Source organism: Xiphophorus couchianus, chromosome 20, assembly GCF_001444195.1.
Source record: "Xiphophorus couchianus chromosome 20, X_couchianus-1.0, whole genome shotgun sequence".
In the NCBI taxonomy this organism is placed as follows: domain Eukaryota; kingdom Metazoa; phylum Chordata; class Actinopteri; order Cyprinodontiformes; family Poeciliidae; genus Xiphophorus; species Xiphophorus couchianus.
The window spans coordinates 56,582-68,866 of NC_040247.1; the positions used below are offsets into that span (position 1 = coordinate 56,582).

Sequence of the window (12,285 nt, forward strand, 5' to 3'; positions counted from 1 at the left end):
TGTCGTTTGCACAATCGTTTTAAAGTCCTACTACCAATGTTTTGATGCTGATGTGTTAAAAGATTAGGTATGTCCATTTATACAATCAATACACAGGTAGATTCACAGGCAGCACAGCATTCCTTTTTATTCATGTATTTTTTCTTAGCCTGGTCATGATCTGTCGTACGTTCGTAATATCAGAACTCAAAGGAGGAAAAAAAACGTACCTAATTGGAAAATACCTATTTTATTTACGTTTCATCTTCTTTTCTAATTTAATTTATAAACAAATAGCCTTCGTTTGTTTTGAGTCCTATGAGGTCAAGCAGCAAAAAAAGAGCCAAACGGGTGCAGTACATACATTTGTTTTTATTCCACTTGTGACAAACTGTCACAAGAGTAAAACATTTTAGCCTAAATATATTTACAAAGAGTGCCTTACAACACATCCACCTTTTAAACAGTGCTCAGTGAAGTTCTCTGCTTTATGACTCTTGCCTAAAATTTAACAGGCTGAACCATTTTTTTCTTAATAAAACAAGGTAGAGAGCCAACTTTATTTACCACTTATTCATGTAACTGGAACATGTTGGTTCCTCCCCGCGGGGTGGGGAATCCTAAAAACCACATGATCCCTCAACCTACCACTGACATCTAAATCTTCTTCATACGATGACTAGATATGGAAACTCTACCCGAGTGTTTGTAGTTCACAACGTTACAAAACAAATGGTTACGTTTCAGATACATTATGCAATGTAAAACCCTGACTTTTCACTGATTTGTTACTCTTAGAATCACTGTTGTTTTCTAACAAATATGATCAACTATAATGGGAAGTAAAGCACCACTGCAACATGAGTCATTTTAACTGTAGGTGTCTTGTTTGTCGTTTCTTTGTTTTCCAGGGAGGCAGAAGGATCTCAGGACAGAATCAGAGCCCGGCTTGGTGGATGGCTCTTCAGAGAGTGGAGGTAGCGTCTCGCCTTCTCCGTCATTATGAGCTGGTCTTTAGTTTGCCCACAAACCACCTTCTTCCATTCTTTTGACATCTGGAAATAATAAATGTATACAAATATGGAAAAATTAGATTTTTTTTTTTTATGTTCTCAATTCGAAAACTACAGGAACTTACGGGTGCAGGAGATGCTGCGCTGGGAAAGATGGCCGTGTCGCTCGGTCCCAACAGGAAGCCCTGGTCTAATATGTTTTCATGCCTCTTGCTGCAAAACGACGAGTTGAGACAAACCGTCACCGGTTCTTCCTGCGACCAAGAAGGAGAGACAAAAAGCTCAGTGTTTATGGGCGCTCGGTCTGCAAGGAAGCCATCGTTCCATTCATTCCCACTTCACCTTGATGCTGCGTTTGGCCTCCGCTTTGCTGGATTTGCGCTTGGATATTGGCACCACCCGGCAGTCCATGACGTCTAGAGCCAGGGACTTCCGAACTTTCTTCATAGGAGGGCGGTGCTGAGGTCAAAACACAAATAAAAGAAATAAGCATTGGTGGGAAAAAAATCTGTTTCTTTTGCAAGGCCACCCAAAATTGAGGAAATCATGGCTGATTTATCGGTGCAGCCCTAGTACCAAGCCTCCAAGGCTTTGCTTGGTTCTCACCATTGTTTTGCGGCGGGGATCAGGCGGCGTTGCCTGGACGACGACCATGTTGATGCCTGCCTCTCTCAGGATGACCTCGTTGATGTCGTCTTCGAGGTTCGGAGTCTGAGGCTGAGAAGGCAAAGCAGGAAGTGAAGGTAAACTCAAAAACAAGGAGGTAGCGGTTTCTGGAGCCTCAGAGCGGCGCTCACCAGAGGCTGCAGGGGGCCGTACTTTTCCATGGCATTTTTGAACGGCGTTGGCGTCCGCGGGGTTGTGCTCAGCTCCGATTTGTGGTTAGGTGTAACAAACCTGAAGAAAAAAAAAAAAACGTTGGTCACGCTTATCTGTGGATGGAATATGCAGTCCAAGCCAATCACCAGATTCCATTGCGTACACTGAGTTCTCCTTCTGGGTGAGGGGGGTCTTGTCTCGCTGCAGCGGTGTGGTCACTATGACCTTCTGACTGCACACTGGCGTGGACGTGAGGGAGGGATTCTCCAGGTCATGAGAGTCCTGCTTCGTCCACAGGTTCAAGAACTGAAACAACAAACAGGAAAATCAGCAGCAGGCCTCAGAACTGTTTGGGTTACTCTCTGCAACATGGCCACTAGACAAGATGGCGTAACAAGACATTCAGTTAGAGAATCAGCTGGTGACCGGACTATATGGACCTCAGTGGTATCGAGTCACGGTAACAATCCTTTCAATACTGATATAAACTAGATCTGCACTGATCCAATATTAATATCTGCATCCGTCCAGATATTGAAAAAAATTCTAGACTGGGTATCGGTGACAAGGTGGTCTATCCATGAGGGCAGATCTATTCAGTCTAGTTCTATGCTTTGTGTCCTTAGCAACATCACGCTTTATTGTTAATTTTACATTATATTTAGAATTCTTAATCACACTTTCTGAACCATTTGAAAGGTCGTTGTAGTTTATTTTTTACATATTTAACTAAAGTAGACAACCTGTTTTTGTCAGTTTATTTATTTATTTAACATTGGCTGATATACTCTTAATAGCACTGACTGAACAAATTAATGTTGTTTTTACATGTTTGACCAAACTTGTGAAGCTTGGTCAAACATTTATCAACATTCAGTCAAATTTCTTTTAAGGCATATTTCACATGTTCAACATTTTTATAACAATGGAAGGTAATATAGTTACTTAATTGTGCTGTAAAATGGCGCTAACATATAATACCGCCCCTTTAAATGTGCTGTACTGGTGTAGTTATTAAATGAATTTGTAATTCACTACATTTATGTTTGCATTTATCATTTATTATTATATATAATAAAAGAAACACTGTAAAAAAGGAACACTTTAAGTCAATTCAGCACTACGTTTCTCTATAGGCTGATACTAAACCTCAGATAACGGCATCGGAAGTGAAAAAAGTGGATCGGTGCATCCCTAATAAAAACATTTTGATTAATGCAGTTCACATAATTCATTACAAAAGGTGTGAAACCCTGAGCAGCCAACAGCTCACCTGAGATGGAGAAAATGGCAGGATTTTGACCGGAGTGCTCTTGGGCGTCATGGAGTGTGCGCCGTCTGGAGACAGTGTGACGCGTCTCCGGCTGCGGCGGGTCAGTATGGACGGCGGGCTGATCCCCCCAGGGGAGATGGGGATGAGTTCTCCCCTGCTGCCTTTGCTCAGCTCCTGCAGGGCGGAGCCCTCCAGGCGGAACTGGTGGCGCTCGGGGCTGGGGCTGTCCTCTGGAAGGTCAAAGGCTGCCAGGTTGCACCAGCCATCCAGGTCCTGCATGTGGGACAGGGGGGACGATTCGTCTTGCTCGCCATGTTTTGTAGTCATGTCTGCTGCAGTAGGGATCCTTACCCCGTCCACCATGTCGAGCACTTCCTTCAGGGCGGGGCCAGTGGGGGAAAGGAAACCAGAGCTGTCCACCACCCAGTTGGTACCGCTGGCTTCCTCACCAGGGTCAACTTCCATCTTGATGTCTGAATCGTCCCTCGGTGATGAGACGGCTTTGGATGGCTCTGCTTCACTGGCAGCCGGCGCTTTCTGCAGCTTGGTTAGAAATAGCAGAACTCACTGATAGCAGCTGTTAACTAAAGGAGATATTAGTTCAGTCTGTCCTAATATTTACACAGTTACAGCTGCCTGCAGAAGTACTCCGTAGACCTTAAACTTCAACACATCTATTCTGGTAGTAAGATGGAGTATTAGGGCCACTAAGAAAATAAAATAAACACTATCACAAAAAGAACAGTGTCCTGATGCATGGCGATGCAGACAGTGTCCAATAGACTTTCCATAGGTTTGACCTTTTTACAATTGCATTTGTCGGATCATTATCGAAATAACTTCTGGGTTCATTTATTGTCCAGCGAAATTAATCATGACAGGCCTAGTATCATTTAATTTCCACATTCCAAACAGAAAATAAATGGTGATAACATGTTTTATCCACGCTGTCATCTCTGAATACTTGCTGAGCTAAATGTAACATGTTCTTACTGGAAGCTGGTCTTTCTGCTCCATTTCTTTGCTTGAAGCATCTTGACAGCTGCTGCCCCCCTGGGTGACAGAAGGCAGGACAGTGGGATCAGCACCACGCAGCACCAGTAGGGCGGCGCTGAGCATCAGGTTGAGGTGAACTTACCTGCGAGTCTTTATTCAGGCGTGCCAACAGCTCTTCGAGCTCGTTCGGTCTGAACACCTCTCGGGCGTAGAAGCCCATCTCCAGCTTGCGTTTGATGGTGGAGTTCCAGTGGTTCTTGACGGCGTTGTCCGTCCTGTCAACAGAAACCGTAAAATGAGATCGTCGGGGGATTGGGCAGGCTTTTCCAGAACCAACAAAAAGGACTTTGGAGTCAGCGGACCTTCCGGGCAACAGCTTGGCGATCTCGGCCCAACGGTTTCCCAGCAGGCAGTGGGCTTTGTAGATGATGAGGTCCTCCTCAGCTGTCCATGACGACTTCTTCACGTTGGGGTTGAGGTGGTTGTGCCAGCGCTCTCTGCACTGCTTCCCCAGCCGACCCTTCAGATGCTTGGCCACCATTGCCCACTGCTTGTTGCCGTAGAGATTCACGAGCTCGATGACCTGAAGGGAGAAATGTGTGGGGTTTCTTTTTATGTTTTTACAGACCACAGTTTTTACACATCATAGACTTGCAAAATTGTTAATATCCCTGAAACTATATTTTGTCAAGTTACAGCCAGAAACTTCAAGGGACACAAGGGGTGCACCGATAAATCGGCCCTTATTTCCTGACGTTCGAGTTAGGGGTGGGCATTTATTGTATCATTTATCATTTATCATGAAAAATTTCTTATCATGATAAGAATTTTGATTTATTGTTGTCACAAAAAATTTCAATTAATGATGTCGAAATCCCCCCAAAACAGTTTTGTCTGGATTGTTAATTTGACTATTTTTCTTTATTTAGGGTATCAATAAATTTGAAAATGTGATTAAAATCAGGTACTGTGAGCAGATTAGTGACATACATCACACTTTTTATGCGCCTGGTGTGCTAGGGAAGCACATTACAAATTTTCTAGAGTAGTACTTGTGGTGTCCAGGACATGTTGCTCTGGAATATTGTCTCCGTTTCTCAGATATTGAGCTATCAGGACGTCAGGACAGTCATGAAGATGGCATACAGCAGCATTCTTTAGCCTAATCTTTAGATTTGTTGCAAGACTGACTGCTACAAGAGATCCTTGCAAAAGTATTCACACACCTCTCAACATTTTCACAGGTTACCAGCATTACTGTATTTTATCAGAATTGTCTGTGACAGATGAACAATACACTCCACCTGAGATACAATGGGCATATTGGTTTCTTTTCAGTTCAGTTCGGGACATTCTATAAGCAAAATGCTGCCCACCTTCTCGTCCTCCTCCTTGGTCCAGGGACCTTTGACCAGCTCTGGATCGAGGACCTTAAACCAGCGGTGCTGGCACTGCTGCTCTGTGTGATTCTAAAACAAAAACACTATGCTCAGGATTTTAACTATGATGCCATAAAACATGAAGATCGTTAGTCACTCACTGGGATGAAGTTGGCTATGTGTTTCCAGTCACTGGATCCCAGTTTGTGGACCAGCGCTTTCAGCTTGTCATCCTGCAGACATCAACAGGTTTCAGGCCGGCTGTCCCGCATGGAGACACATAAACAGAGCCAAACGGGGACATGTCCCAACAATCACCTCATCTTGTGTCCACTTCACCTTCCCCTTCCCTCCGTCCCTCTGCTCGGCCACATCAGAATCAGTGTCCTGATGCATGGCGTCGTCTCCATCCTCACTGGAAACCAGACCAAAACAAAAAACGACATGGATAACAGATTAGGAGAACAAGTTTAGCTGTTAGCTGGTGATCGGAGGCTAAATGATACATTTCCAGAGACGACTGTTAGTTTTATCGTGCTTTTTGAGATGAAAGCTGGGATTTCTCTTCTCTCTGAGTTCACACAGAAAGCGGTTGATGGAAAACAAAAAAGGCCCAGTCAGGGTTCATGACTCCGGAAAAGGGCGGCAGCTCAAAAATGAACGTTCGGGTTCACTTAACTGTGTTTATTCAAGCAGTGTGATTGTTTCTAACACTGTTGGGTGAAAGAAAAACTCCTTTAAACAAGTAATAAACCTCCAGAGAATAACCCAGACAGCAGTGAAGAGTCTCTTACCCGCGCGGCCACCAGGACATTTCCCTCTGTTTTCTTCTAGTTTACAGTCACCCAGTGGTTCTGCCTGCCTCCGCCGCCGCACGTCATGTGCAAATGTGATAGGAAAATATCACGACGTTCACTGCTTTATTAATATTTTAATGTAGCAGCCAGCAGCAGTGGAGGTGGTTGGAGTTTTCAGCTGGACTGTGCAGCCAGGAAACGATCAGCTGCGGCGGAACAATCATTCCGTCCGCGCTCTGCAATTTCTATCTCGCGCCCTTCTCCCCGAAACTGCCAGAGCTGTGACGTGGCTGCGCTGCGGATATGCGCAGAGAGCCGAATGGGAAGAGGGAAAGTCATCCGTTCGGACCTTCAAAATAAAACCACACACCCACACCTATATATAAATAAATATACACTGCTCAAAAAAATAAAGGGAACACTTAAACAACACAATATAACTCCAAGTAAATCAAACTTCTGTGAAATCAAACTGTCCACTTAGGAAGCAACACTGATTGACAATCAATTTCACCTGCTGTTGTGCAAATGGAATAGACAACAGGTGGAAATTATTGGCAATTAGCAAGACACACTCAATAAAGGAGTGATTCTGCAGTTGGGACCACAGACCACTTCTCAGTATCTATGCTGTCTGGCTGATGTTTTGGTCAGTTTTGAATGTTGGTGGTGCTTTCACACTCGTGGTAGCATGAGACGGACTCCACAACCCACACAAGTGGCTCAGGTAGTGCAGCTCATCCAGGATGGCACATCAATGCGAGCTGTGGCAAGAAGGTTTGCTGTGTCTGTCAACGTAGTGTCCAGAGGCTGGAGGCGCTACCAGGAGACAGGCCAGTACAACAGGAGGCGTGAAGGAGGCCGTAGGAGGGCAACAACCCAGCAGCAGGACCGCTACCTCTGCCTTTGTGCAAGAAGGAACAGGAGGAGCACTGCCAGAGCCCTGCAAAATGACCTCCAGCAGGCCGCAAATGTGCATGTGTCTGCACAAACGGTTAGAAACCGACTCCATGAGGATGGTATGAGGGCCCGACGTCCACAGATGGGGGTTGTGCTCACAGCCCAACACCGTGCAGGACGCTTGGCATTTGCCAGAGAACACCAGGATTGGCAAATTCGCCACTGGCGCCTTGTGCTCTTCACAGATGAAAGCAGGGTTCACACTGAGCACATGTGACAGACGTGACAGAGTCTGGAGACGCCCTGGAGAGCGGTCTGCTGCCTGCAGCATCCTTCAGCATGACCGGTTTGGCAGTGGGTCAGTAATGGTGTGGGGTGGCATTTCTTTGGAGGGCCACACAGCCCTCCATGTGCTCACCAGAGGTAGCCTGACTGCCATTAGGTACCGAGATGAGATCCTCAGACCCCTTGTGAGACCATATGCTGGTGCGGTTGGCCCTGGGTTCCTCCTAATGCAGGACAATGCTAGACCTCATGTGGCTGGAGTGTGTCAGCAGTTCCTGCAAGATGAAGGCATTGAAGCTATGGACTGGCCAGCCCGTTCCCCAGACCTGAATCTGATTGAGCACATCTGGGACATCATGTCTCGCTCCATCCACCAACGTCACGTTGCACCACAGACTGTCCAGGAGTTGGCGGATGCTTTAGTCCAGGTCTGGGAGGAGATCCCTCAGGAGACCATCCGCCACCTCATCAGGAGCATGCCCAGGCGTTGTAGGGAGGTCATACAGGCACGTGGAGGCCACACACAATACTGAGCCTCATTTTGACTTGTTTTAAGGACATTACATTAAAGTTGGATCAGCGAGTAGTGTTATTTCACTTTAATTTTGTGTGTGGCTCCAAATCCAGGCCTCCATTGGTTAATAAATTTGATTTCCATTGATGATTTTTGTGTGATTTTTGTTGTCAGCACATTCAACTTTGTACAGAACAAAGTATTTAATGAGAATATTTCTTTCATTCAGATCTAGGATGTGTTATTTGAGTGTTCCCTTTATTTTTTTGAGCAGTATATATATATATATATATATATATATATATATATATGTGGAGTTTTGAATGAAATGCATGCTAATATTACACAGCAGCAGTTTGTTTCAGAGCTGGGGTCAGTAACGCTTCTTTTTGACTGTTTACCAGTTTACTCAATTAATTACATTTAGTTAGATGGCACATCAGCTTAATGTTAGCTTGCTAGCTTTTTTTTATTATTTAATGTATATTAGTAGTATGTTTACGATCAGGACATACTTGTTAGTATAGGTGCGTATATATACATATAACGGCCTGCCACCTATTTTCTGCCAGTCTTCCTTTGGTGTTCATGAATGATTGTGGAATGATTTCCCATATGCAGTGATGTTAAAAGTTTTTGTCACCTGAGTCAATAACATGGCGGCAGGGGCGATTCTAGGATCTGACCGTAAGGGGTGCTTAGCCCCCAGTAAGGCTAAGAAGATATTTGTTGGTGCAGTTTTCTACATCTAGACATTCACAAACAAAATTAAGAGACATGTTGTCAGTAATTCATGGGATAAAAGAACAATGTTCATTTTACTCAAACATATACTTATAGAGAAACTTTACATTTTTTCCAGAGGTGTACATACTCAGTTTGAAACAGAATCTCAAGATTACATCATACCTGCCAACATCTGCTAACATTAATGAGACACAAGCAGCTGTGGAGAGACACGGTCCTAGTGTGATCTGCTCTCCCAGAAATTAAAATAAAATCTACTCAAAACTGCATTTCCAGTCATTTGAAGAACATTTTACTAAATGCATAGGATTAATAAACCTAAAACCAGTTTACTATCAAGGTAGAAGTTCAGGTTAATGACTAGTGAAAACTAGTCATTAACCTGAACTTTATTTGAAAATCATTCTTAGAAATTGCATTACCCTTATTTTTGTCTGAACGTTATGCAGCTGTTGGCCTTTTTTCTTTAAACAAGAATGAATGTCCATCTATGGAAAAGTAGACATGATGAGTCGGGGTTTTAATATTTCAGTTCACAGTTCATGAAGTGGGCCTGTCATAGTTTCAGTACCAAACACCTTTCTATTCACAGACACAGAAACAATCTATCATTCTGCACTGTTCTTTAGTTTTACCTTATTTAAATGACTCCAGAGAGATTTGGGAAATTAAGTACAAAACAACATAACAGTCACTAATCAAACTTCAAAAAAGACCAATAAGAGTAATTAACAAGTCTAAGACCAGGATCAGACTAACCCATTATATACAGTCTATCAAAAAAAATTAATAAAACACACAGAAAGTAATATAATGTAGGAAATAATTATATATTTACTGTTAATTTATTAGTATGATTTGTTCTTTAAATGGCCACTTATTTTGGCTAATGCTATTATTTATTAAATATCATCCAAACTCAACATCCTAAGCAAAGAATCAAACCACAATAGTCAACTAAAATCACAATAAGAAACTGAATCAATAATAACTAAATATTTTGTACCATATCAGCGTCAGGAGATGATTGAGGATGAAGAGACGCTGATTTCTGGTTCTTTAGGTTTTAGCGGGTCTGCAGTTCCTCTAATGATCCATTCTGTCTGATATATAGACTGCGCCACGACGGACACATTTTTTTTGTCTTCCGATGTCCACAGTATCCATCCTCTCTGAAGTTGTTCAGTTTATAATTCGCGTCTTTTCACTCACGTCTGTTTTTTAAAGCGTTTTTGCTTCTAAGGACATGGAATCGGGTCCAGGACGTTTAAAATAGACGCGGGTTGATAGCAGCTCACTGCGGCTGCGTAGTGTCCGTCTCTAGGCAACCGGGACGTTCAGCGTCTGTCCGTAGCGTTCAGGGGGTCCTTTAGCTAGACAATGTAGCTGACCTTAATATTTCCTGTGTTTTATTGTGGTCATTATTGTTAAACTTAGTGTTGATATGTGTATGATAGGCGTGTCTATCGGACAGTTATGTATCGGTTTAAAATGGGACGCACATTTAACGGCCAAATATGGGACGATTCCGTGTTTTACGGGTGGCAATCCTATTCAGGGGAGCTGAGATACTAAAGCACCACTAAAACTGGGCTAGAATCGCCACTGCTTGCTGCTGCTGCAGCTTCATCACATCATCCAGTTGTCCAGACAGATAAGCCCCGCCCACTCCCTGAAGGCGCTGTCCAATCAGAATCCAGAACGCCCCGCCACCCATAGAAACCGTCTGCTTCAAATTTCTGGATCCTCAATTACTTTATTACAGGTAAATATTTTCTGACTGGAAAAATACTTTCTGGAAAATCCCGTTGTAATGTAAAATATGACAGATTGCTGGATAAAATAAATTTATAGTTGTTCATTTTTTTCCATATTCTGGTCACAGCCAGAGGAAAATGAAGCTGTAGCTTCCTCCATGACGGCATTTGACAAACTAAGCCTTCAAAAATAATAATAATAATAATAATAATAATGCACCGGGTTGAGGCGGTGTGAGCTTCACACACGATGTGCTAAAAATAAAACCTGACGGCTGCGGACGTTGTGCCGGGCGAAGAGAGGCGATCTGCGGTGGCTGCCGCTTGTAACTTATTGAATAATCCCAAATGTAAATCATTTAAATAGTTAAATAGATAGTCTGACATGCGCAGTAAAGTGTCTGCTGACCAACGTGACTTCGTACGTGACGACATAAGGCTGCTGTGTGGGCGGGTTTGATGCCTATGACGTGTGGGTCTTTATTTGCTCGTTCTTTTTCCCTGAGGTCACTTCGCAGTTGTTCCTTGCAGAGCCTGTTGTTCTCACAGAAAACCTGAATTTTATCTTCAAACCTGACAAATAATCATGTCAAGTATACAGAGTTCACCAACCATAGAGACACAGACCGTCACCATGGAAGCCCTGATGGCTGCGGTCCAACCGTTTTTCAAAAGCATCTCCCCGAAGGAGAGGTTGGGACTATCAAATGGGAACCCAGAACCCAGCACCACCTGTGCTCTGCAGGAGACTTTTGGAGACATCTTGGAGTTGTTTACATGCAACGTTCTGCAAAGTCTCCACAAGAAAAGCTGCACAATGAAGGACTTGAAGGCGGCCTTGGGAAACAAAGTTCCCGAAACCTTTGCTAAACTTCTGGAGATCAATGAAGACATCATTACTGAGCCACACACAATTTAAACAGGCTCATTGTGCAATATCTGATGGGTAGAGTCAATGACAGCTTGGACTCAGGTGCTCCTACAAGAGAACATGTTGAGCAAGCAGCTGGCATGTCAATAATCAGACATATGGTGGATGAAACCAGTTTGATCTTGCAGAACTTTTTGGATAGATCAGAATTCAAGAAACCAGCTGACGGTACAACTTGTGAGCCGAAATCTAAGACTGAAGGGTTGATGGGGAAGATGAAGAGATTTTTCAGAAATTTCACTGGCAAACATTCATCAAAGGTGACTCCATTGATCATCCAGGAACAACAGGAAACCTCTCTGACTGAAAACAAGTCAACGTTGGAGATCCAGGTGGAAGATGTCAACAACCTTTCAGATATTAAAGGATGTGTAGCAGAGGCTCAGCCGTCCAAAGATGAGAAGAAAACTACGACCACGGCAGCCGTTATTCCTCTAGACGTCCAGGGAGCCGCAGATATACACAAAGAGGAGCCTGAGGTTGATCAAATCTCACCTGCTGAGCCGTTCGATCCTCTTGATGTTGATGCAGATGTGGAGAACTCTGTATCGGAGAGTCAGTCAACCGAAGAGCCACAGGAACTAGAAGGGCAGCCAAAGTTGAAGCCTTCTTTGAACCAGAGATCTTGTTGACTGGAAATCTGCTGGAAAATGAATCAGAACCGGAGTCCAGCTCTGATGATTCCTCATTTGCCTTCAATACTTCTGTGAATGAGTGGGACAATCAGATGTCGGCTTCTTCAGTGCTGGACGATGACGGCAATGAGGAGTTAACAGGTTCCCAAGTTTGCTCTGAAGAGGAAAGAGAGGAAATGGCTTCACATCTACCTGGATTCATAGTTTCCCATCCAGTTCAAAATTTTATCTGTGAGCTGGAACTGGAAGAACCAGAAATG

At 43.7% G+C, this 12,285-nt stretch overlaps 1 protein-coding gene across 3 annotated transcripts; it reads right to left on the bottom strand.

The window, feature by feature from the left end:
- Positions 1-331: 331 nt before the first annotated feature.
- On the bottom strand, positions 332-11,992 carry mybl2b (v-myb avian myeloblastosis viral oncogene homolog-like 2b). 3 transcript variants are annotated; one of them, XM_028003926.1, is made up of 15 exons: positions 11,886-11,992; positions 5,778-5,874; positions 5,621-5,692; positions 5,457-5,549; positions 4,443-4,663; positions 4,223-4,355; positions 4,078-4,137; positions 3,436-3,627; positions 3,085-3,357; positions 1,975-2,117; positions 1,790-1,889; positions 1,599-1,709; positions 1,335-1,451; positions 1,118-1,246; positions 332-1,034 (listed from the first exon to the last, which is right to left on the bottom strand). In XM_028003926.1, the coding sequence occupies exons 2-15, from the start codon at positions 5,853-5,855 to the stop codon at positions 906-908; spliced, it is 1,851 nt and encodes a 616-aa protein (XP_027859727.1). In that variant the 5' UTR covers positions 5,856-5,874; positions 11,886-11,992; the 3' UTR covers positions 332-905. The 3 variants fall into 3 exon arrangements, with proteins under 3 accessions (XP_027859727.1, XP_027859726.1, XP_027859725.1); XM_028003925.1 differs by lacking the exon at positions 11,886-11,992 and adding an exon at positions 6,254-6,591 and having other exon boundaries at positions 3,436-3,621; XM_028003924.1 differs by lacking the exon at positions 11,886-11,992 and adding an exon at positions 6,254-6,589.
- Positions 11,993-12,285: the final 293 nt, after the last annotated feature.